The sequence below is a fragment of the Epinephelus lanceolatus genome, chromosome 13, assembly GCF_041903045.1.
Source record: "Epinephelus lanceolatus isolate andai-2023 chromosome 13, ASM4190304v1, whole genome shotgun sequence".
In the NCBI taxonomy this organism is placed as follows: domain Eukaryota; kingdom Metazoa; phylum Chordata; class Actinopteri; order Perciformes; family Serranidae; genus Epinephelus; species Epinephelus lanceolatus.
This window is the reverse complement of record NC_135746.1, coordinates 500,001-526,656: the sequence shown is the minus strand read 5'-3', so window position 1 is coordinate 526,656 and position 26,656 is coordinate 500,001. Positions and strand designations below refer to the sequence as shown.

The 26,656-nt window shown below is 45.1% G+C and overlaps 2 protein-coding genes across 5 annotated transcripts in view; both read left to right on the top strand.

Moving 5' to 3' along the window:
• Nucleotides 1-3,998: 3,998 nt before the first annotated feature.
• LOC117270500 (kunitz-type protease inhibitor 1-like) lies at nucleotides 3,999-19,430 on the top strand. Its single transcript, XM_078173597.1, has 10 exons — nucleotides 3,999-4,636; nucleotides 6,886-7,046; nucleotides 11,277-11,424; nucleotides 13,442-13,612; nucleotides 15,324-15,359; nucleotides 15,486-15,614; nucleotides 17,335-17,385; nucleotides 17,465-17,635; nucleotides 18,801-18,863; nucleotides 18,995-19,430. Exons 1-10 carry the CDS (start codon nucleotides 4,222-4,224, stop codon nucleotides 19,174-19,176), a joined length of 1,527 nt encoding a protein of 508 aa, XP_078029723.1. The 5' UTR covers nucleotides 3,999-4,221; the 3' UTR covers nucleotides 19,177-19,430.
• A 5,564-nt stretch (nucleotides 19,431-24,994) lies between these two features.
• Nucleotides 24,995-26,656, top strand: part of plekhg3 (pleckstrin homology and RhoGEF domain containing G3) — a 56,476-nt gene continuing 54,814 nt past the window's right edge. Inside the window, exons 1-2 of one of the 4 annotated variants that reach the window (XM_078173590.1) lie at nucleotides 25,043-25,127; nucleotides 25,599-25,679. The gene's annotated coding sequence lies outside the window, so the exon portion shown is untranslated. Of the gene's footprint in view, nucleotides 25,128-25,598; nucleotides 25,680-26,656 lie in introns of all 4 variants that reach the window. The other 3 variants (XM_078173592.1, XM_078173589.1, XM_078173591.1) reach the window with 3 other exon arrangements.

Genomic DNA, 26,656 nt, shown 5'->3' with positions numbered 1-26,656 from the left:
TGCTCTGTACACTCTGTACGCTCTGTACACTCTGTATGCTCTGTATGCTCTGTACCCTCTGTACGCTCTGTACGCTCTGTACGCTCTGTACCCTCTGTATGCTCTGTACACTCTGTATGCTCTGTACCCTCTGTACGCTCTGTACCCTCTGTATGCTCTTTACGCTCTGTACCCTCTGTATGCTCTGTACACTCTGTATGCTCTGTACCCTCTGTATGCTCTGTATGCTCTGTACGCTCTGTACCCTCTGTATGCTCTGTACACTCTGTACGCTCTGTACCCTCTGTACCCTCTGTATGCTCTGTACGCTCTGTACCCTCTGTATGCTCTGTACACTCTGTATGCTCTGTACCCTCTGTACACTCTGTACGCTCTGTACGCTCTGTACCCTCTATACGCTCTGTACCCTCTGTATGCTCTGTACACTCTGTACGCTCTGTACCCTCTGTACCCTCTGTATGCTCTGTACGCTCTGTACCCTCTGTATGCTCTGTACACTCTGTACGCTCTGTACCCTCTGTACCCTCTGTATGCTCTGTACGCTCTGTACCCTCTGTATGCTCTGTACACTCTGTATGCTCTGTACCCTCTGTACACTCTGTACGCTCTGTACTCTCTGTATGCTCTGTACACTCTGTATGCTCTGTACCCTCTGTATGCTCTGTACGCTCTGTACCCTCTGTATGCTCTGTACACTCTGTATGCTCTGTACCCTCTGTACACTCTGTACGCTCTGTACCCTCTGTATGCTCTGTACACTCTGTATGCTCTGTACCCTCTGTACCCTCTGTATGCTCTGTACGCTCTGTACCCTCTGTATGCTCTGTACACTCTGTACGCTCTGTACCCTCTGTATGCTCTGTACACTCTGTATGCTCTGTACCCTCTGTACCCTCTGTATGCTCTGTACGCTCTGTACACTCTGTATGCTCTGTACACTCTGTATGCTCTGTACCCTCTGTACGCTCTGTACCCTCTGTACCCTCTGTATGCTCTGTACGCTCTGTACCCTCTGTATGCTCTGTACACTCTGTATGCTCTGTACCCTCTGTACACTCTGTACGCTCTGTACCCTCTGTATGCTCTGTACACTCTGTATGCTCTGTACCCTCTGTACACTCTGTACGCTCTGTACGCTCTGTACCCTCTGTATGCTCTGTACACTCTGTATGCTCTGTACCCTCTGTACGCTCTATATGCTCTGTACACTCTGTATGCTCTGTACACTCTGTATGCTCTGTACCCTCTGTACACTCTGTATGCTCTGTACACTCTGTACGCTCTGTACCCTCTGTACCCTCTGTACGCTCTATATGCTCTGTACACTCTGTATGCTCTGTACGCTCTGTATGCTCTGTACGCTCTGTACACTCTGTACGCTCTATATGCTCTGTACACTCTGTATGCTCTGTACACTCTGTATGCTCTGTACACTCTGTACCCTCTGTACGCTCTATATGCTCTGTACACTCTGTATGCTCTGTACGCTCTGTATGCTCTGTACCCTCTGTACGCTCTATATGCTCTGTACACTCTGTATGCTCTGTACACTCTGTATGCTCTGTACGCTCTGTACACTCTGTATGCTCTGTACACTCTGTATGCTCTGTACGCTCTGTACACTCTGCATGCTCTGTACCCTCTGTATGCTCTGTACGCTCTGTACACTCTGTATGCTCTGTACACTCTGTATGCTCTGTACGCTCTGTACACTCTGTATGCTCTGTACGCTCTGTATGCTCTGTACGCTCTGTACACTCTGTACACTCTGCATGCTCTGTACCCTCTGTATGCTCTGTACAGTGTCAGAGTGACAGAGTGACAGGAAAAGGTTTCTCACCTCAAAGTTCAGAGCTTCTTCTTCTTCTTCTCTGTTTCTGTTACAGCAGTGCTCTGTCTGTTCCTCCTGCAGCTCAGCTCCTCATACACTCCTCCTCCTCCTCTTCCTCCTGTTCCTCCTCCTCTGGGTTTATGAATAACAATGATGTGACACTGAGCCTGTGATGTTGCAGCTGAACAGACTCAAACATCAGGTGGTGCTAAAACGTGTGACCTTTGACCTCTGACAGATCAGTGCCCTCGGTGTAACACATTTTGTTTTCTTATTCTAGTTTTTTGTTTTTGGCCCGTGGCATCAGTTCTCTAATAAAAGTATTTTGTAAAATCTGACATCTGAGTTTTAATTCTGTGATACAGTCAGAGCCCCTCCCCCCTCCCACTTTGACCTTTGACCTCTCCGTCCACTGAGTTCCAGCCTGCAGCCCCAGCAGAATCCAGATCAATGTTCTCTACTGTACTGTGATAAATACTGTGTGTGTACTGTAACGAGGCTGCGGCGCTCTCTGCTGGTCACCTCTGATACATCTCACACACACACACACACACACACACACACACACACACACACACACAGAAACTGAACTGCTCTGTGAGGATTTTATTTTGTCACCTTAACCCTTGCTTTTCCTTTTTTCATGAAATAATATCTGTCAATAATAATACATAAATACATATATAAATAAAATACATGTATTTTGTATTTTCAAATACAGAAAATACTTTTTTACAATTTTATTTACTTTATTAATCCCCTGAGGGGAAATTCAATGTTTTCACTCTTGCTTGTCAATTACACACAGATCTGAACACACACATGCACAAACAGGACCTATACATGCACAGTATGGAGAGATGTGGAGAGATGTCAGAGTGAGGGGGCTGCCCTTTGGTCAGGCGCCCCGCATGGTTGGGGGGGTTCGGTGCCTTGCTCAAGGGCACCTCGGCAGTGCTCAGGAGGTGAACTGGCACCTCTAGCCACCATATTTTGGTCCGGACGGGGACTTGAACAGGCGACCCTCCGGTTCCCAACCCAAGTCCCTATGGACTGAGCTACTGCCGCCTTTTTAGCAGCGACCCGCAGCTCTATAGGTCACTCTGTCAGTCGGTCGGTCCACAAAGCTTTTCGTGAATAACTCAAAAAGTCCTTGACCAAAAATGCTCAAAATGTGCATACTGCAACTAGAGACCATGAGTAACTATACCAGAAAGCACAACCATGATTCTTCCATTAATGGCGTGATAGAAGCAAATTTGGTCGCAGCTATTGCAAATTTGTGCTTGTTTTCTCACAGTTTGGTGAAGCAGAGTATTCAGGTTTGGGCTGTAGGATAAACACAAAGCTCTGGTGAACAGTCACAGAACTAACTAAGTGTAACTAAGCAAAGCCATTAAAAGACAACAACTTGATTATATATATGTATATTTATTAACCAGACTTAACAGCCCATAAACTTCTTTGTATCAACAAATAAAATATTCACAGACACTGTGATAATAACATATGAATGAATTTCAACTTTTTTCAAATGACAAAGAGAAAAGAAAGCTAGGGACATGTAGGCAACCCTAAAATATTATTTATTGATTCAGATTTAGATTCAGACAACTTTATTGATCCCACATGAGGCAATTCATTTGTAGCAGACTCATCCCAAGCATCAACCACAACAACATAGTTTCCTATGTTATGCACAGTCCAGTAAAATAGACCACTAGGTCACTGAAGGGCCCAAGTTTGAAAAAACATATAGATAAAAAATATTTTTAAAAAAGATAAATAAAAAATATTGTTATATCCAATATTATAAGAATGTGTAGCCTATTATTTTTGTTTTTTGATTCGTGGGGAAAGTATTCTGAGTATTTTAAACACAAAATTACTCCACTCAAAAGTATTTAGTTACAAATTACAGTCGCTTTTTATCGGCCTTATCAAAAACAAATTACAAAATACTCAAATGTAATTTCATTACATATTTTAAATACAAGTTATAGAAATACTGCCCATCCCTGTGTGTTCCCCTCCCCCCCTCACCTGAGGAATCTCTCCCTGACAGAAACCCCTGCAGGCAAACAGCTTTTCACACGGGTGTCGCCACACCTGAGTGACGTCAGTGTGCCGTCAGTGCAACTGTCCAGTGAGAGGCGTGTTTGCAGAGTCTTCCTGTTTGTGAGCAGGTGAGACACACCTGAGGATCAGAGCAGAGCAGCAGAGCTTTCAGCCTTCGTCCCGAACTCTTCACTCTTTCATCACGTCACGGTTTCATTCAGACTTAACCGAACCACTTCCGGTTCTGTGACAGTCACAGCGGAGCGGCGAGACGCGTCCGGAGACGGCAAACGCTTTTCCTCCTGCTACACTGACACTGACTGCAGCTGAGAATGCCTCCGTCCTCTTCATCCCTCCTCCTCCTCCTCCTCCTCCTCCTCCCCCTCCCCCTCGTGCGGCCCATCGGAGCGGCGGAGGACGCGGCCTGCAGCGGCTCTTTCCGCGTCGTGCAGGAGAACTTCGTGCTGGACGCGGAGGACGCGGTGAATGAGGGAGCGGCTCTGCTGTCCACCGCGCATGTGCACTCAGAGGAGGTGTGCACGAGCGCGTGCTGCGAGGAGCCGAGCTGCAACTTGGCACTGCTGGAGCCGCGCGGCACCGGAGCTGCGGCGGAAAACCGCACCTGCGTCCTGTTCAACTGCGTCCACAGAAACCGCTTCGTGTGCAGGTTCGTGAACCAGAAGGGATACCTGAGCTACATCCGGGAGGCCGTGTACCGGAAACACCTGCAGGGGCCGCAGGGGGCAGGTGAGCCAATCACCAATCAATAATCAATAAATCAGTGACAGGATCAATCAACACATCAGTAATCAATACAGGAGGGCGATTACAATATTGATCTATATCAATATCGATCAGTAGATCAGTAATAGGATCAACATCAGGGAATATCAATAACCAATACTGGTGCATTAGTGAAGTATTGATAATGTCTCAGTTTGTCGTCGTGACGATTCAGATGTTATTAATTTAGATGGCAAACACACCTGAGGTCGACTTAACCAAACAGGACAGGTGTGAACGCAGCCTGAGACAAACAGTAGCTGGACGGAGACACTGACTCAGGTTTTCATGATCTCTGTTAACGAGACTTTAAAACTCCTTGGACTACAAACGTGATCAAACTAAAGACTGTCAGTTAGCTTAGCTTAGCTTAGCTTGTTTCTACATGAACACAAGTTGGAGCCAGATCAGTCAGGTAACACAGGTCGCAGGTGACTCACAGATAATAGCGATATGATAGCGGTCCAACTGGACAATGTGAAAAAAGACAACGAAAAAATGATGACGGGGGCATTTTCAAAACTGTTGCTCAGACGACCTCAGTAACCAGGATCAGGATAAACACATGAGGTACCTGTGACTGCGTCTCAGCGACAACATGTCTGAGTTTATGGTGATCAATGAGGAAGGCGATCAATGAGGAAGGCGTCCTGAGGACAGTGACCTGCATCCAGGAGAATCCGATGATGGACCCCTTCATGATGAGAGATCGAGTGTTGTCAGTTTATGATTCGTCTCCATGTCTGGAGTTTGATCACTCAACTTTCAGAAGCTTCGTCCTATCAGCTCCGTAACTATGAATAATTGTTCTGCAGCGAGATCTATCCAATCATTTATTGACCATGTATTTCATGTTCATAAGTCAACTGTGTGCTGCGTCACTCACCTGGTGTCAGACGCCGTCACCTGTCTGCTGAACGCTGTGGTGAAGTTCCCGTCCAAAGGCAGTAAATGCTTTCACATATTTTCCTTGACTCAGGGAACCCAGTCTGTGCAACAGCCTTCAGTAATTCCCTTAGCTAAGGAAAAACTAAACCTTAAGTGTCAAAGTTAAGAATATGAACACAGTGATTTGTGAATCGTTTTAGCTACATGCTAACATCAGTGAAACATTACATTACATACACTGCTACATGTAGCTACATGCTAACGTCAGTGAAACATTACATTACATACACTGCTACATGTAGCTACATGCTAACGTCAGTGAAACATTACATTACATACACTGCTACATGTAGCTACATGCTAACGTCAGTGAAACATTACATACACTGCTTCATGTAGCTACATGCTAATGTATGGGAAACATTACATTACATACACTGCTACATGTAGCTACATGCTAACGTCAGTGAAACATTACATTACATACACTGCTTCATGTAGCTACATGCTAATGTATGGGAAACATTACATTACATACACTGCTACATGTAGCTACATGCTAATGTAGACTGGACAAGCTGATCAAGAAGGCCAGCTCTGTCCTGGGATGCTCTCTGGACTCTGTGCAGGTGGTGGGAGAAAGGAGGACGACAGCCAAGCTGCCATCTCTGAGGACTAATGACTCCCATCCTCTGCAGGAGGAGATAAAAGCTCTGGAGAGCTCCTTCAGCGATAGACTGATTCACCCAAAGTGTGTGAAGGAACGCTATTGTAGGTCCTTCCTGCCTGCTGCTGTCAGGCTACATAACCAGCACTGCTCACAGTAGACTGCACCATGGACACTTTATTGACACTTTATTGACACCATGGACACTTTAGGGACACCACAGCTGTCTGCTGTTTTGCACATACAATCACTTGCACTAGATGTGCTCCCTTTATCCACTGCTCATTTTCATTCACTGCTGCTCATTATTATCCACTTCCTATTATTTTCATTATTGTTATTATTGTTATTGTTATTTATTGCCGACTCTTGGATTTTTGTACTTATTTGCACGCCTAGTTATTTAAGTTTTTTAAGTCTAATTTTGAAATCTTTAATCTGACTCTTTTTCCTTGACTGCTGTAACACTGGAATTTCTCAATTATGGGATCAGTAAAGGTGTATCTTATCTTATCTTATCTTATCTTATCTTATCTTATGTATGGGAAACATTACATTCCATACACTGCTACATGTAGCTACATGCTAATATAAGGGAAACATCACATTACATACATACTGTGTATCACCTCTCCGTGACATCACTGTGTGTTTCCAGGTGAACAGCCTCCGCCCATCGCCATCGCAGGCCGTGATGTCATTGTTCAGCTTGGCGAGCCAGTGTTACTCAATGGCATTCAGAGCCTGGCGCTGGGTAACGCCCACATCACAGACTATGACTGGACTGTGAAGAGTGGAAACGGCTCCATCGGCACAGAGGTAAACACTGCTGAGTCACTGGGGGCGGGGCTTTCACAGGTGGAAGTAACCAATGGGACACAATCGCAGGGACATTAGCTCAATTATTTTATGTTCAGAACGGCAGCAGCCATGACACCAAACACCATCCAACAGTCCTGCAGGTTCATCTGCTCTGCTTTAAGACACAAACAAAACCTGGTCCTGTATGAACAGGTGAGGCTGAACAGGTGAGGCTGAACAGGTGAGACTGAACAGGTGAGGCTGAACAGTTGAGACTGAACAGGTGAGGCTGAATAGTTAAGACTGAACAGGTGAGACTGAATAGTTAAGACTGAACAGGTGAGGCTGAATAATTAAGACTGAACAGGTGAGACTGAATAGTTAAGACTGAACAGGTGAGGCTGAATAGTTAAGACTGAACAGGTGAGACTGAATAGTTAAGACTGAACAGGTGAGGCTGAATAATTAAGACTGAACAGGTGAGGCTGAATAGTTAAGACTGAACAGGTGAGACTGAATAGTTAAGACTGAACAGGTGAGACTGAATAGTTAAGACTGAACAGGTGAGGCTGAATAATTAAGACTGAACAGGTGAGGCTGAACAGTTGAGACTGAACAGGTGAGACTGAACAGGTGAGGCTGAACAGGTGAGACTGAATAGTTAAGACTGAACAGGTGAGGCTGAATAATTAAGGCTGAACAGGTGAGGCTGAACAGTTGAGACTGAACAGGTGAGGCTGAACAGGTGAGGCTGAACAGTTGAGACTGAACAGGTGAGACTGAATAGTTAAGACTGAACAGGTGAGGCTGAATAATTAAGACTGAACAGGTGAGACTGAATAGTTAAGACTGAACAGGTGAGGCTGAATAATTAAGACTGAACAGGTGAGGCTGAACAGTTGAGACTGAACAGGTGAGACTGAACAGGTGAGGCTGAACAGTTGAGAGGCCGTTTACACGTCGCCGGCTATTTTCATAAACGGACATTTCACCATCTCTGTTTTCAAAAAGATCTTCGTTTACACTTACCCGTGTATATATACACAAGAGCATGCCAAACCTGTAGGTGGCAGTGTAGCGAGAGGCTCAAGCCTTCCATTTATCCATTGTCACCATAGCAACATAGGTCGCACTGTTGACACAGGCGCAAGTTCCGGCGCATACTGTGACGTGGGCTGCCTATAACTCCGTTTATCTCCGTTTATCTCAGTTTACATGCAAACGCGCAACCGGAGTTTTCCAAAATCTCCACTCTGGCCGGAGTTTTTAGAAAGACTCGTTTTCAGAGGAGAAATCTCCGTTTGGGTGTAAACGAAGGGCACAAACGAAGGAAGATGTCTCCGTTTATCAAAATCACCGTGTACGTGTAAACGGCCTCTAAGACTGAACAGTTGAGACTGAACAGGTGAGGCTGAACAGGTGAGGCTGAATAGTTAAGACTGAACAGGTGAGGCTGAACAGGTGAGACTGAACAGGTGAGGCTGAACAGGTGAGGCTGAACAGGTGAGGCTGAACAGGTGTGACTGAACAGTTGAGACTGAACAGGTGAGACTGAACAGGTGAGGCTGAACAGTTGAGACTGAACAGTTGAGACTGAACAGTTGAGACTGAACAGGTGAGGCTGAATAGTTAAGACTGAACAGGTGAGGCTGAACAGGTGAGGCTGAACAGTTGAGACTGAACAGGTGAGACTGAATAGTTAAGACTGAACAGGTGAGGCTGAATAGTTAAGACTGAACAGGTGAGGCTGAACAGTTGAGACTGAACAGGTGAGGCTGAACAGGTGTGACTGAACAGTTGAGACTGAACAGGTGAGGCTGAACAGTTGAGACTGAACAGTTGAGACTGAACAGGTGAGGCTGAACAGGTGAGGCTGAATAGTTAAGACTGAACAGGTGAGGCTGAACAGGTGAGGCTGAACAGTTGAGACTGAACAGGTGAGGCTGAACAGTTGAGACTGAACAGGTGAGGCTGAACAGGTGAGGCTGAATAGTTAAGACTGAACAGGTGAGACTGAACAGTTGAGACTGAACAGGTGAGACTGTGTGTCTGTGTGTCTGTGTCTCTGTGTGTGTCTGTGTGTCTCTGTGTGTCTCTTTGTGTCTCTGTGTGTCTGTCTCTGTGTCTGCGTCTTTGTGTCTTTGTGTCTCTGTGTCTTTGTGTCTCTGTCTCTGTGTCTCTGTCTCTGTGTCTCTGTGTCTTTGTCTTTGTGTCTCTGTCACTGTGTCTTTGTGTCTCTGTGTCTTTGTCTCTTTGTGTCTCTGTGTGTGTCTGTGTCTCTGTGTCTTTGTGTCTCTTTGTGTCTCTGTGTCTTTGTGTCTCTGTGTTTTTGTCTCTTTGTGTCTCTGTGTGTGTCTGTCTTTGTGTCTCTTTGTGTCTCTGTGTCTTTGTGTCTCTGTGTCTTTGTGTCTCTGTCTCTTTGTGTCTCTGTGTCTTTGTGTCTCTGTGTCTTTGTCTCTTTGTGTCTCTGTGTGTGTCTGTGTCTCTGTGTCTCTTTGTGTCTCTGTGTCTGTGTCTCTGTGTCTTTGTGTCTCTGTGTGTCTGTCTCTTTGTGTCTCTGTGTCTCTGTGTGTGTCTGTGTCTCTGTGTCTGCGTCTTTGTGTCTTTGTGTCTCTGTGTCTCTGTCTCTGTGTCTTTGTCTTTGTGTCTCTTTGTGTCTCTGTCACTGTGTCTTTGTGTCTCTGTGTCTTTGTCTCTTTGTGTCTCTGTGTGTGTCTGTGTCTCTGTGTCTTTGTGTCTCTGTGTCTTTGTGTCTGTGTCTTTGTCTCTTTGTGCCTCTGTGTGTATCTGTGTCTTTGTGTCTCTTTGTGTCTCTGTGTCTGTGTCTCTGTCTTTGTATCTCTGTCTTTGTGTCTCTGTGTGTGTCTGTGTCTCTGTGTCTTTGTGTCTCTTTGTGTCTGTGTCTTTGTGTCTGTCTCTCTGTCTTTGTGTCTGTGTCTCTGTCTCTTTGTGTCTCTGTCTCTGTGTCTCTGTCTCTGTGTCTTTGTGTCTCTGTGTCTTTGTCTTTGTGTCTCTTTGTGCCTCTGTCACTGTGTCTTTGTGTCTCTGTGTCTTTGTCTCTTTGTGTCTCTGTGTGTGTCTGTCTCTTTGTGTCTCTTTGTGTGTCTGTGTCTGTCTCTTTGTGTCTCTGTGTCTCTGTGTCTTTGTGTCTCTTTGTCTCTGTCTTTGTGTCTCTGTCTCTGTGTCTTTGTTTCTTTGTGTCTCTGTGTGTGTCTGTGTCTCTGTGTCTTTGTGTCTCGTTGTGTCTCTGTCTTTGTGTGTCTTTGTGTCTCTGTCTCTTTGTGTCTCTGTGTCTTTGTGTCTCTGTCTCTGTGTCTTTGTCTCTTTGTGTCTCTGTGTGTGTCTGTGTCTCTGTGTCTCTTTGTGTCTCTGTGTCTCTGTGTCTTTGTGTCTCTGTGTGTCTGTCTCTTTGTGTCTCTGTGTCTCTGTGTGTGTCTGTGTCTGTGTCTCTGTGTCTGCGTCTTTGTGTCTTTGTGTCTCTGTGTCTCTGTCTCTGTGTCTTTGTCTTTGTGTCTCTTTGTGTCTCTGTCACTGTGTCTTTGTGTCTCTGTGTCTTTGTCTCTTTGTGTCTCTGTGTGTGTCTGTGTCTCTGTGTCTTTGTGTCTCTGTGTCTTTGTGTCTCTGTCTCTGTGTCTTTGTCTCTTTGTGTCTCTGTGTGTGTCTGTGTCTTTGTGTCTCTTTGTGTCTCTGTGTCTGTGTCTCTGTCTTTGTATCTCTGTCTTTGTGTCTCTGTGTGTCTGTGTCTCTGTGTCTTTGTGTCTCTTTGTGTCTGTGTCTTTGTGTCTCTGTCTCTCTGTCTTTGTGTCTGTGTCTCTGTCTCTTTGTGTCTCTGTCTCTGTGTCTCTGTCTCTGTGTCTTTGTGTCTCTGTGTCTTTGTCTTTGTGTCTCTTTGTGCCTCTGTCACTGTGTCTTTGTGTCTCTGTGTCTTTGTCTCTTTGTGTCTCTGTGTGTGTCTGTCTCTTTGTGTGTCTTTGTGTCTCTTTGTGTCTCTGTGTCTCTGTCTTTGTGTCTCTGTCTCTGTGTCTTTGTTTCTTTGTGTCTCTGTGTGTGTCTGTGTCTCTGTGTCTTTGTGTCTCGTTGTGTCTCTGTCTTTGTGTCTCGTTGTGTCTCTGTCTTTGTGTCTCTTTGTGTCTCTGTGTCTTTGTGTCTCTTTGTGTCTCTGTGTCTTTGTGTCTCTGTGAGTCAGCAGCAGACAGATGTGTCACTGTGCGCCCAGCTGTTTTAAATAAAGTTCTTTTTGAATGACAGCTGCAGAAGACGGACCTACCTGACCAGGTGCAGGTGTCCTTCCGTCAGCCCGGCTCATACGTCTTCCAGCTCACCGTCACCGACTCCAATGACCAATCACATGCTGCCAACGTCACCGTCCTCGTCCTCAGCCAGGAGCTGTCCAGCTGTGAGTGCTCATGGGAAATGTAGTCCACTCTGCTGTTTGTCTTAACTGGGTTATTGATTAATTATACTGTTTACTGAAAGGTTATTGATAAGGTGAAGTGTTTTATGAAGGATTATTGATTGGTTAAACTGTTTATTGATCAGTTGATTGGTTAAACTGTTTATTGATCAGTTGATCAGTTAAACTGTTTATTGATCAGTTAAACTGCTTTATTGATCAGTGTTTATTGATCATTTAAACTGCTTTATTGATCAGTTAAACTGCTTTATTGATCAGTGTTTATTGATCATTTAAACTGCTTTATTGATCAGTGTTTATTGATCATTTAAACTGCTTTATTGATCAGTGTTTATTGATCAGTTAAACTGCTTTATTGATCAGTGTTTACTGATCAGTTAAACTGCTTTATTGATCAGTGTTTATTGATCAGTTAAACTGCTATATTGATCAGTTAAACTGCTTTATTGATCAGTGTTTATTGATCAGTTAAACTGCTTTATTGACCAGTTAAACTGCTTTATTGACCAGTTAAACTGCTTTATTGATCACTGTTTATTGATCAGTTAAATTGCTTTATTGATCACTGTTTATTGATCAGTTAAATTGCTTTATTGATCAGTTAAACTGCTTTATTGATCAGTGTTTATTGATCAGTTAAACTGTTTATTGATCAGTTAAACTGCTGTATTGATCAGTGTTTATTGATCAGTTAAACTGCTTTATTAATCAGTTAAATTGCTTTATTGATCAGTTAAACTGCTTTATTGATCAGTGTTTATTGATCAGTTAAACTGCTTTATTAATCAGTTAAATTGCTTTATTGATCAGTTAAACTGCTTTATTGATCAGTGTTTATTGATCAGTTAAACTGCTTTATTGATTGGTTAACAGATCATTGATCGGTTAAACTCTGAGTGTTTAATGGAGTCTCTTGATGTTCAGCGAAGTGAATCAGTGTTTGTGGTACAACACTTATGATCCACACCTCGACTCAAACTGGTCCGACTGGCTTACCTGCCACACACACACACACACACACACTCTGAGTCTGCAGAAACTGAACCTGCTCTGTGAGGCTGTTATTTTGTCACCTTGACTTTTGTATCGACTTCTTTTAGCAGACAACAGTTGAGATGCGTCATGTGATTGATCGGATGTATCACTGTATTGCTGTATTGATTGCTGATTGGTGATCGGTGGAAGCAGCTGGTCATGAATGAGTTAAACAGGCGCAGCTCCAGTTTCAGGTCATAAAACTGTTAAACAACATGTGAATGTCTGCAGTACTGACACACTGTAAATACTACATGTTACCATGGTTACCAGTCGAGTGTTGACTGACACACACACACACACACACACACACACACACACACACTCTCTCTCTCTGCGCTGTGTGTTAATGTGCACAGACAGTGTGAGTACTAACAGTCCACAGAGAGACGTCACAGTTCAGCTGTGATGTTATGATCATCATGTGTCTGTCAGAGACTCTGAACATTGATCTGTCAGTAGCTCCTGAACTTCCTGTGTGTTGCATTGTGGGAGAAAAGTGTCCGTCAGCAGTTTAGTCAGAACCTCTGGAGGTTGATGCGTCACACTTATCACTGCTGAGTAAATCAATTATTTAATATGGAACACTGATTTTAAATGATGTCATTGATTTTAAATGAGTTCATTGATTTTAAATGATGTCATTGATTTTTAAAGGATGTCATTGATTTTTAAATTATGTCATTGATTTTAAATGATGAAAATTAGACTTTTTTTGTCTTCCTGCTGAAGACACCTTTGTACTCTGACTCGTGGTGATGTCATGACGTGGTGTTTCTACTGTTATTTGAATAATTGATCCGATTCTTCCACCAACTCAACGACCAATCAGCAGCTTTTTAGCCACGTCACATGACCTTCATCAGAGTTCAGACTGTTTGTCTCTTTATCTGTGGCATCATCAGTAGAGCTGCTGACACAGAGTGTGATGTCATCTCTCCGTCTGTGTGTGTGTGTGTGTCAGTGTACTGTCTGGCTCCAGTGAAGGTCGGCCCGTGTCGAGCTGCGTTTCCTCGCTGGCATTACGACGCTGACGCAGGAAAGTGTGAGAAGTTTGTGTTCGGAGGCTGTAAGGCAAACGACAACAACTTCCTGTCTGAGGAGGATTGTCTGTCAGCCTGCAGAGGAGTCACAGGTAACTACACACCTGACAGTACACACCTGGCAGTACACACACACAGTACACACCTGGCAGTACACACACACAGTACACACCTAGCAGTACACACACACAGTACACACCTGGCAATACACACCTGGCAGTACACACACACAGTACACACCTGGCAGTACACACACACAGTACACACCTGGCAGTACACACGCACAGTACACACCTGGCAGTACACACGCACAGTACACACCTGACAGTACACACCTGGCAGTACACACACACAGTACACACCTGGCAGTACACACACACAGTACACACCTGGCAGTACACACGCACAGTACACACCTGGCAGTACACACGCACAGTACACACCTGGCAGTACACACGCACAGTACACACCTGGCAGTACACACGCACAGTACACACCTGGCAGTACACACGCACAGTACACACCTGGCATTACACACGCACAGTACACACCTGGCAGTACACACGCACAGTACACACCTGGCAGTACACACACACAGTACACACCTGGCAGTACACACGCACAGTACACACCTGGCAGTACACACACACAGTACACACCTGGCAGTACACACGCACAGTACACACCTGGCAGTACACACGCACAGTACACACCTGGCAGTACACACGCACAGTACACACCTAGCAGTACACACACACAGTACACACCTAGCAGTACACACACAGTACACACCTGGCAGTACACACACACAGTACACACCTGGCAGTACACACGCACAGTACACACCTAGCAGTACACACACACAGTACACACCTGGCAGTACACACGCACAGTACACACCTGGCAGTACACACACACAGTACACACCTGGCAGTACACACACACAGTACACACCTGGCAGTACACACACACAGTACACACACACAGTACACACACACAGTACACACCTGGCAGTACACACACACAGTACACACACACAGTACACACACACAGTACACACCTAGCAGTACACACACACAGTACACACCTGGCAGTACACACACACAGTACACACCTGGCAGTACACACACACAGTACACACACACAGTACACACCTGGCAGTACACACACACAGTACACACACACAGTACACACACACAGTACACACCTGGCAGTACACACCTGGCAGTACACACGCACAGTACACACCTGACAGTACACACCTGGCAGTACACACACACAGTACACACCTGGCAGTACACACACACAGTACACACCTGGCAGTACACACACACAGTACACACCTGGCAGTACACACGCACAGTACACACCTGGCAGTACACACGCACAGTACACACACACAGTACACACCTGGCAGTACACACACACAGTACACACCTGGCAGTACACACACACAGTACACATGCACAGTACACACACACAGTACACACCTGGCAGTACACACACACAGTACACACCTGGCAGTACACACGCACAGTACACACCTGGCAGTACACACGCACAGTACACACCTGGCAGTACACACGCACAGTACACACACACAGTACACACCTGGCAGTACACACGCACAGTACACACCTGGCAGTACACACACACAGTACACACCTGGCAGTACACACGCACAGTACACACGCACAGTACACACATGGCAGTACACACATGGCAGTACACACGCACAGTACACACATGACAGTACACACACACACTCGTCCTTAAACCTTCTGATGTTTGTTTCTGTCTCAGTGACGTCAGAGAGGAGAGTCTCTCCACCTGCTGCTGGTCAGTCCCACAATGCACCTCTTCATATCAGCTCTGCAACATGTGAAGGAAGTGCAGGATAAACGTGTGTGTGTGTGTGTGTGTGTGTGTGTGTGTGTGTGTGTGTGTGTGTGTGTGTGTGTTCAGAGGAGTGTGGAAAGGCGTGTCGCCGCGATCAGCTGATTTGTGACAACGGTTGCTGTCTGGACCGAAGTCTGGAGTGTGACAACGTGACACACTGCAGTGACGGGCTGGACGAGAGGCACTGCAGCAAACGTAACACACACACACACACACACACACACACACACACACACACAGAATTCGTGACGACATGAGGACCAGGAGTTTCATTTATAAACAGTCTGTAGGATTCATACTGAAAATGTACTCGCAGACAAAAGCAGGAAACGGCGTGCACCCAAAAATATTTTGATAGACCTTTTTACTGTTAGTGAACAGTGTGATGTTTGTTGGTGGGCGGGGCTTAGCTGGAGGCAAAACAGTTCTCCACAGACATTAGCTAGCGCTAGCTAACAAGTTGTGTTGTCTTGTTTCAGACGATGGAGGAAGAGGATGTGAGTGGTGCGTTCAGAAACACTCATTGTGAGTGTGGGAGCGCACTCTGACACAAACTGGAGCGTTGATAAATTGGGAGCGCTGTCTGAATGTAGCGTTGGGTTATCCAGAGCAGCGCACTCTCAGAGTGGCAGAGCGCACTCTGGACACTCTGTCTGTGGAGACGGAGCAGCAGAGCGCCGAGCGGAGTGAATGTGTGATTAACTTAACCGTTGGTTCATTCATGTAGAAATATAACGCTGCGTTTCTTCCACCAACAGGGCTCTCATTTTAGTGTAGAGCGTCAGACTGAATTTACCAACGCACCATGTCAGGTCACTCACTCTCCGGGACCGCCAGTGTTACTTGAATAAGTAAACACTGACCAACGGGACCAGACTGGCCGACCCGTATGCTCTCACTCAGTGGATGGATGATGTCACAGGAAGCCAATCTTACAAAGGAGGACCACACTTGTTTGTTTTGCTATGGAAGCTAACGTTAGCTAATGTGCTAAAAAGTTAGCGTTGCAGAGAAATCCAATCTTCCTCTTAATCCCTCCCCAGTTTCTGATGAGGTGGACATGATAACCCTTAATACACATAACCTTATTCATCCCTACAACAGGAAATACTTTTTCCCTAACCTGATATGAAGTGTGCGCTGCACATGTGAGCATTTTTGATGATGGCCTCCGTCCAGTCCTTTGGTCTTATCACATTTAACCATAGTTGTCTTTGTTTTTGTTGACGGGCAGTGGCGGCTGGTTTTGAGCCATGACTCCTTCTATTCTGGCTCCCAATAACACAACAAGACAAACACATTTTAACACTCCTATGGAGCCTACAGCCCTGTGGGGGAGAGGCAGCTGCACCTCCAGCTGATAACATGATGTCATTGTAAAGTCATCGTGACGTCGGCCCTAAAAGTGTCTGTTTGATGCGCGCTCCCCCGCTGACCACAAGTGTAAATAAATAATAACAAATAAATAAGCGGTGTAAATGTGATGATGGGATAATGAGCAGGGTTCAAGGTGACATTTGAGTTGAATTCTAATTTTTATAACTGAAATATGTTTCTGGAAAACTTCTGTCTCACTGATGTACGAGGTGCTGACACAGCTGCAGCGTTCATGGTGACGTGGATCTGTATCGTGTGACATGAGGTGAAATTAAACGTGTCACAGACGTTATAAAATTAAAGACGTCTGTTTGTACGTACGGATCAGAGTTTCCTGCAGGTTTGTTTTTATAGATCGTAACTTTAACGTGTGACGTGTCGTATGACTCCTTCAGGCTTCGTTCTGTGTGTACACAGTGTTTATAAAGGACAACTCAGATTTCCTACTGTCTGTGAACACCTCTTTGGTCCACACAAGGTCACACATACAGGAACTAAACATTCAACCCCCAGCACTGATCTTCCTCCTCCTCCTCAGTGAACAAGACGTTGCACGAGCTGTTGGACATCGATGTGAACCTGAGGAAAGGTCAGTTCTTCAGTCTCTGTATCAACTAGCATTAGAAGCTAACAGGCTACATGCTAACATTAATGACCACCCCCCTCAGCTCGGTGTGCGGAGCCCCCCCGCACAGGTCCATGTCGGGCCAGTTTCAGCCGCTGGTACTACGACCCTCTGGACAGGAAGTGTTCCCGCTTCACATACGGCGGCTGTGACGGAAACGAAAACAACTTTGAGGAAGAAGAGAAGTGCAAAGAGACGTGCAAAGGAGTGACAGGTACAAAACACACACACACAAATACACACTGTAGTACCCTGTAACAGGCCGACCCTGAGGTCATGGCCGCCCTGGTTCCCCCATCCGAAAACTATGACAAAGATTTTTATCATTGACCTTTATCCACAATGAACACCAGGCTGGTAAACTCCAGTAAATAGTCTGCACCAGGATGTTTGGGTTGGTGCAAGCTGTGAGCTGTAATTCAGCAGTAAATAATCAGCTGACTGTGGATGGTGGAGCTGCTGGATGGATCTGTGCAGCTCCTCTGCTTCCACCTGAGCAGCTGCTATGTTAGCGAGGCCAAAGCCCTGAACATAGGAGAACATGCAAGAAGGCCAGGGCGTTTCATACTTCAGTGCAGAACTCCTGGGAGGTCCTCATAGGCCCCTCCCACTGTAGCATACGTCACATGCACTTTTCCGCATTAACCACGCCCACTTCAAATTTCTGACCAATCACACAAGAAAAAAGTTCTGCCCAGACGATGTGTCGAGAACAAGCTGCAAGAACTCTCCAAGCAGGTCTGTGAGAGAGAACAAATGTCTCTGCTCCTTAAATATCCTGCGACAAGCAGAATCAGTAACGTCCCTGGTTCTGTCCCGGCACAGGAGGAGCTGTTAGTGATGTCAGCGTGCAGTGATTGGTCGAACACATGAGCTGATTCAGCACCTCCAACCACTGTTTTTAAAACCGTGTTAGCTGTGTAAACAACAAACAGCAAAACACAAACAACAGCTGGTGACGAGGGAACTGGAGGAGGTGTGATGTTTAACTCTGAAGTGAAACATTTGAATCTCTGACGGCTGATTGGCGTCACCTCAGTGTCAACGCTGTGACTGTGACCAGATGACAAGCTGCTGTCTGCGCGTCGCTCTCTGAAAACCATTTCCTGTTTCCTCCTGGACCTCCTTCAGGTTCTTGTTTCCTGATGGGACAACATGATGATGTCATGCAGGACGTCATGGTAGCATTGAGTGCTATGTTGCGTGTAGCAGTAACACGTGGTACCATCCAGCGTGACGTTTTCACACATCAGCAAAGATTTACAGTGACGGATTTTAGGATTCACAAAAGTTTATTTGAGACACTTTGTTTTCTTTTTTTCCCTAATGTCACTTCCTGTTTTACTCTTCACTGTCACTTCCTCTCTTTGTCTCCGCAGAGCGTAACGTCTTCTTCAAAGGGTTGTTTTACCGCTATGAGACGGAGGAGGAAAGTGACTCAGGTGACTTTATTTACATCTCAGAAACTACAAACATGGCTGACAGTTTGTAGTTTCTGATCAGTACCATGATGTAGTTGTGGTGTACAGTTATAGTGTTACAGGAAGTGACCTCACCGTCTCTTCCTCCTCAGGAAACATCGCGCTGGCCGTCTGTCTGTCGGTGGCCATCTTGGCTCTGTTGGCCGTCCTCGCCTACTGTTTCCTCAAGTCCAGGAAGGAGCGCGCCCACCGGCCCATCCCCACAAGCTCCGCCCACGTGCCGCTGTCAGGGCAGGAAACGTCTGTTTACAACTCCACCACCAAACCTGTATGACGTCACCAGGCCTGTCGACGTGACGATCACGGAAGCTGTGTGACGTCATGAGCAGGTTGATGTCGTGTTGTGTTTTGTGTGTGAGGGTGTTTTTACGGTGCGTCGGGTTGTGGATGTTAGTGTGTGTGTGTGTGTGTGTGTGTTTGGGTCTCTGTAAATATGAAGATGTTCTAATCTCAGGTCGTTTTAATCTGCTGCCGCCATGTTTTTATCTTTTTAACATTCACTGTCAATAAAGTCACAAACAACAACAATCAGTGTGTTTATTTACTGACCAAACTCGCTGAGCGATTGAGCGTCCGCACGAGTCACAAACATTCAGCTGCGACACGTTCCTGAAACATCTCTGACATCTCGACCCTGTGATGACATCTGACCTGTCTCCATGACGACCGAGGAAGGCCATGAGCGGCGGCTGAAAGCTGCAGGACGAACCTTGACGCTCCAGAAACAACGTGAGACATAAATATGAGACAAAGTGGTTGAGACCAGATCAGAAAACGTTTTAACAAGAAATTTTAAAGAAAAAAATCTTAAAAAACTTTCAAAGAATAAAAAAGTATCTGCGAGTCACTGACAGGTCGGCATGACAGGAACAAGTTCAGTCCAAGGTTTGAAGAGTCGTTACGTCTGACGTGTGAAGAGCTCGACTTGTGTTGACATGAAGAAATTAAAAACTGGAGAAATCATGTTTGTTTCTGACCTCACACACAAACACACACACACACACACAGAGACAGAAACAGTAGAGCTGTTTTGCTGTCGACAGGCTGAAACTTGTTCAGACTAATCCAGTGAAGCTTCAGCGTGTTCAGAGTTCACATATGTTTGTATTCATTAGTTTAAAGGATCGTGGCGACTCAGACAGGAAACAACACGCGGAAGAATTTTCTCTCTCTTTGTTTGTATCTGCAGTTTGTTGTTAATGTGTCAGAAGTGAATCCTGAGTTTCACCAGTTCTCTTCGTTCTGCTCCTCTGAGGTCAGAAGAAGAAGAAGATCAGAGGAAATCAGCTGCTCGTCCAACACGCGACGTTTAATGTGAACATTTACTGATTTTAAACATTTAACAAGATACTTAAAGTTATGAGAACAACCCACCCTGGTTAGAACATACGGCATGATATACAGTACAGGCCAAAAGTTTGGACACACCTTCTCATTCAATGCGTTTTCTTTATTTTCATGACTATTTACATTGTAGATTCTCACTGAAGGCATCAAAACTATGAATGAACACATGTGGAGTTATGTACTTAACAAAAAAAGGTGAAATAACTGAAAACATGTTTTATATTCTAGTTTCTTCAAAATAGCCACCCTTTGCTCTGATTACTGCTTTGCACACTCTTGGCATTCTCTCCATGAGCTTCAAGAGGTAGTCACCTGAAATGGTTTTCCAACAGTCTTGAAGGAGTTCCCAGAGGTGTTTAGCACTTGTTGGCCCCTTTGCCTTCACTCTGCGGTCCAGCTCACCCCAAACCATCTCGATTGGGTTCAGGTCTGGTGACTGTGGAGGCCAGGTCATCTGCCGCAGCACTCCATCACTCTCCTTCTTGGTCAAATAGCCCTTACACAGCCTGGAGGTGTGTTTGGGGTCATTGTCCTGTTGAAAAATAAATGATCGTCCAACTAAACGCAAACCGGATGGGATGGCATGTCGCTGCAGGATGCTGTGGTAGCCATGCTGGTTCAGTGTGCCTTCAATTTTGAATAAATCCCCAACAGTGTCACCAGCAAAACACCCCCACACCATCACACCTCCTCCTCCATGCTTCACAGTGGGAACCAGGCATGTGGAATCCATCCGTTCACCTTTTCTGCGTCTCACAAAGACACGGCGGTTGGAACCAAAGATCTCAAATTTGGACTCATCAGACCAAAGCACAGATTTCCACTGGTCTAATGTCCATTCCTTGTGTTTCTTGGCCCAAACAAATCTCTTCTGCTTGTTGCCTCTCCTTAGCAGTGGTTTCCTAGCAGCTATTTGACCATGAAGGCCTGATTGGCGCAGTCTCCTCTTAACAGTTGTTCTAGAGATGGGTCTGCTGCTAGAACTCTGTGTGGCATTCATCTGGTCTCTGATCTGAGCTGCTGTTAACTTGCCATTTCTGAGGCTGGTGACTCGGATGAACTTATCCTCAGAAGCAGAGGTGACTCTTGGTCTTCCTTTCCTGGGTCGGTCCTCATGTGTGCCAGTTTCGTTGTAGCGCTTGATGGTTTTTGCGACTCCACTTGGGGACACATTTAAAGTTTTTGCAATTTTCCGGACTGACTGACCTTCATTTCTTAAAGTAATGATGGCCACTCGTTTTTCTTTAGTTAGCTGATTGGTTCTTGCCATAATATGAATTTTAACAGTTGTCCAATAGGGCTGTCGGCTGTGTATTAACCTGACTTCTGCACAACACAACTGATGGTCCCAACCCCATTGATAAAGCAAGAAATTCCACTAATTAACCCTGATAAGGCACACCTGTGAAGTGGAAACCATTTCAGGTGACTACCTCTTGAAGCTCATGGAGAGAATGCCAAGAGTGTGCAAAGCAGTAATCAGAGCAAAGGGTGGCTATTTTGAAGAAACTAGAATATAAAACATGTTTTCAGTTATTTCACCTTTTTTTGTTAAGTACATAACTCCACATGTGTTCATTCATAGTTTTGATGCCTTCAGTGAGAATCTACAATGTAAATAGTCATGAAAATAAAGAAAACGCATTGAATGAGAAGGTGTGTCCAAACTTTTGGCCTGTACTGTATGAAAAGTTATTATTAGTTTTAAACTAATAATCATTATAATGATAATGATGATGATGATGATGATGATGCAGTAAAGCAGAGTATATCATTGAGGCACACGATCCTCACATTAGTTTGTGTCCAAATCATCTTCAATATCTACAAGTTTTAAACTTGAGAAACACACAATGAATATAATCAAACAAAAATTCAAAATTTAAAAATTAAAAACTTTATTCTAATATTTGGATTATTTAACATTCAGGTTAAAGAAATATTATAAGCTTTTTATATTGTCTTTGAATTATTTAGCTGTATTAAATTCATTTAAACTTTTCTGCACTGACTATTTTTATACTTAAAAACATTTTCCTGAATCGTCGTCTTCTTCTTCGTCTTCTTCTTCTTCTTCTCTGTTTAAACTGGTGTGTTGTAGTGTCCAGTAGAGGGCGGCACAGATGTATTAATATTTAATATAACCTCTGATTATCACACTGATTATATATTATTAACAACAATTATAATCAATGAACCATCAATCAACACACACATACACACACACACACATATTAAATCTTTATCTGCAGGTTGTGACACAAACAGTTCCTGAGGGTTTAATATGAAGATGAGAAGAAATCAGCACATTGAATTAAACACAACTGTCCGATGCTCCAAATATTTTTCCTGAGTGACTGGAGGCAAACCCACTTTGGCTCACAGTGTTTCTGGTGATGAATAATGGTGAAAACAATAAAAACAAAATCTTTAAAAGAACAACAAAAAAAACTTTAAAGAAAAAAAAAGCCAGAACTTTTGTTTTCTTCAGAAAATCATTGAAGCCTCGGTGTGTGAAAATGGTGAGTAAGGGAGTGTTCACACCGAGATGAAATGCTAGAAACGCGACGCCAGTAAAACCATCGTTTTCCTATGATACGGCACGTCTGACCTGCGTTCAAGCGTCTTTGTAGACACTGAAAAGTTAAAATATTTTCAACTTATTGAGTGTCCGTCAGACGCCAGTAGCTAGCGCGCATTGAATAAGCGTTTCAAGCGTCGTTGAAGTGTCCGCGTCTCTAGTGTCTCATTTCTGTGTGATCGCCCCCTAACAGTGACATCAGCGGTCAAATTCTAGATTGCAGCGCTCACTCGCTCACCCCTCCCGTCGGGTAAGTGACGGTGGCCTCGTAGGACAAAAAGCCTGAGAGATTAATTCATCCACGAGTTTTTCAGGAATATCTAGCAACGATATCTAAACCATGTTACGATATGTTATAGCTTACCAGTGAGATATAGTTATCTGTGAGATATATGTTAGGAGTGTTTTATTTCTAATTGTTTTGGTAACACGAGCAAACATTAGCACAGTAACGCTAAAATAACACATTTTATGTGGTAGTCAGGCACAGTGCGGCAAATATAGGTTGGTATGATTATAATATATGCGTTTCTAGAGTGTTCTTCCACAGGACACAAGGAGATGAGGAAGAGGGAGAGGAGGAAGACCAGGGAGAGGAAGGGGGCGAGGGGGTAGAGACGGTGCAGGAACGGCCAGGCGAAGAGGTGTGTCTCGGCTACCCAGAGAGAGGAGGAGGGTGGCAGCCTTCGCAGCAGCGTGAGAGGAATCAACAGATTAAGCTTGATTTATGGTCCTGCGGCGTACCTACGACGTACCTACGACATAGCCATGACGCCATCGTGAACCCTTCGAACTTCTCTGTCACTCCATTTCGTCGCGGCGCAATTCACCGCCAGAGCGGTAGGAGGCTGCGTTCCTTTCCTGAATGGTTATCGTCGTCTCTAGTTGATTCTTTGTTTAGCTTCCGGCTTTTCCGGTCACAGAGAAATGAACGCGGAGCACGGACAGATGGCTCTGTCCGTATCCGTATTGAACGTTGAGCATAAATGGGCCTTAATACTGCAACATCTACATCGCAACAGAAGATGTTTACAGATGGCGGGGATGGCGCAATCTGGCAATACGGAACCGGAAATGTGTTGCTACCAAACAAACCAATCACAGCCCTCTCGGTCTGCGCTGGGTCTGCGTCACCTCAACGTGTAGTTACATTTTTGGGGAGGTGCACGTCAGGCTACGCCGGGGGCTACGGCGAGCCTCCTGCGTAGCCACGTACCCTACGACATAGCGACGTCGTTAATTTAACGCAGGACCATAAATCAGGCCTTAGGCTGTAGGCTAGGCTAACCATTTAGCTGTAGCTCTGGGATAACGCTAGCCAAGGCTAGGATAACGTTAGCACGTAAACGTAACGTTAGCTGTCACTGGAACTTAGACGAGAGGGAAAAGTAGTTGCAAACATGAAGCCAAAATGATTTTAAATTATCAGATTGAATTACCTGTCTAGCAGAAAGCAGGCAACCTCCGCATCCCTTGTGAAATCCTTCTCCTTCACGAGTTCTTTCCACCTGGAATAAGCAGCGCCGATATTCACTTGTGTTTTGTCCCGTCCTCGCTTATCTGATCTTTTTCTTTTATTTGGTGGCGTGGTTTCCCTCTTACAGGGCAAAACGTGTGTGCTCCTCCATTTAAAGTGCAACAGAATCATAAAAGTACAAAGCAGGTTCACGCAGAAGCGCCCCGGATTGAGCTTCACCTTAACCGTCTCCAGTGACAGCAAGTTCTAGGTAAACGCGAAAGGCGAAGCGCGTATATCCCTTTCGGCCACTGTATTCAAATATGGCGACGCAAGAGGGCAGCCTCCAGCAGACGGCGCCCTGCCTGTGTATATATATAAAGAGAAATCATTCTAAGCCTATGAGAAAGCTTCCATTTGTATGTGAATTGCATTACACTTTAGTAAATACATATTTATGAAAGCAATAGTTGATATTTGCTAATAAACAACCATGTAAATTACACATTGTAACTTTAAGAAAACAAACAAATGATTTAAGCTCAGATCTGATTGTGTTTTTGTCCCTTGAGAAAATCTTTATTTCCGGAAACGTGAAAGTCAAACCCTCCTCTCTGTGTCTACAGTGACTGGCTGATGAATGACGTCACTTTGGTGATTATGACAGAAGACATGATGAACCCTCAGCTGGGTCTGCTACAGTCATGCTTTTAAATGAGGCGCATGCGCAGAGGCTCGGAGTGTGGCAGCAGTCCCTCAGACAGACAGACAGACAGACGGAGTGGATGTACCTGAGGACAGACAGTCTGACAGCAGCTGAGACACATTAAAGTTCCCGGAGGTGAGTTCAGACTTCATCTTCATCCTCATCTTCATCTTCATCTTCCTGTTTGGTTTAAACTCTGTCCCAGATGAGTCTACACGGAAGTGTCTGTTTCATCTGCTTCACTTTGAGCTGCAGGATCTCACTCTGTGTTTGTCTCACTCTGTGTTTGTTTGTCTCACTCTGTGTTTGTTTGTCTCACTCTGTGTTTGTTTGTCTCACTCTGTCGGATCCGAAACTTCAGGTCACTTTAACAAAGTCAGCTCGCTGCTCTGATGGCATGTAGCTGAGGTGACTGATGCAGAGCCCCGTTAGGAAATAGAGACATTTGAAGATCACGTGCTTGTATGAATCAAATTGCTTTTTCCCACAAAACAACACAATGATTTATAGAATCAGATGGAATCGATGTTCAATTCGGCTTTAATGTTTTACATAAGAAAGCGTGCGTTTTTCGTTTTTTGAAACTTCTGCCACTTTGCTTCGCAGCCCTTCACCACCAAAACACGCCCAAACAGCGGCAGCGAGGCAGCGCCGACAGACAGGGAAACAAGTCTGAACTCTTCACAGGTTTGATCAGATCAAAAGCTGCTTGTGAAATATTTAATGCCGAAGTCAACAGTGGAGTCAGCTGATACACAACAGACACTGGGACGTGTTTGGAGATGTGTGTAACTCAGCTGGAAAAAAGATAACCTCAAATTAAGCATTTTTAAACGGAGATTGGTCCCCGAGGCTGCTGCAGGGCAGTGTGTGTGTGTGTGTGTGTGTGTGTGTGTGTGTGTGTGAGTGAGTGAGTGTGTGAGTGAGACAGTTAATAAAACAAACATAAAACAGGAACATAATAAAATCAGTCTCCACAGTAATCAGATCAACTTCATCTTCACAAACAATCAAACTAATAAAAAAAGCAGGAAGTGACTCAGACATGTGTTTCCATGGTAACCAGGTCAGATCTCTAACCTGATCAGGGCTGTGATGGTCTGAGCATGCTCAGACACGCCGCCTCAGGGCGTTCACACCTTCAACAGGAACAGACCCGTGGTTACCACTGAAACCAGAGCAGGACCGTCGACTGGCGTCCAGACAGACTGACTGATCAGTTGATCGATAACAGAGAGTATTGATCACACTGTGGTGCTTTCACACGTTGGAGAACTTTAATGTCCAGATACTTGTTACAGTTTGACACCTGGAGATCAGGTGAGCAGGATGTAAATGAGGTGTCAGTGTGTTTGTGCTGCAGAGGGAAATGTCACTTCCTGTTTACTCTGTGAGGCAGTTGGTCCGGTCTGTCTGTCCTCACCTGATGGGGGGGGGGGTTTGTTTTGCCCTCATCGTGGTCAGACAGCTGACTCAGGTGTTGTTACCTGACTGTAAATGTTGAGGAGCAACAAACACAGTCAGTCCAACTCTGATGAATGAGACCTGATCTGCAGCTCCGACTCAACTTTGGCACAAACGGCACAGATTTGGCACCTGAACGCTGTGACGCTGGGGGGGGGGGGGGGGGGGGGCAGCTTTGAATGTCTCATCGACTGTTTTCT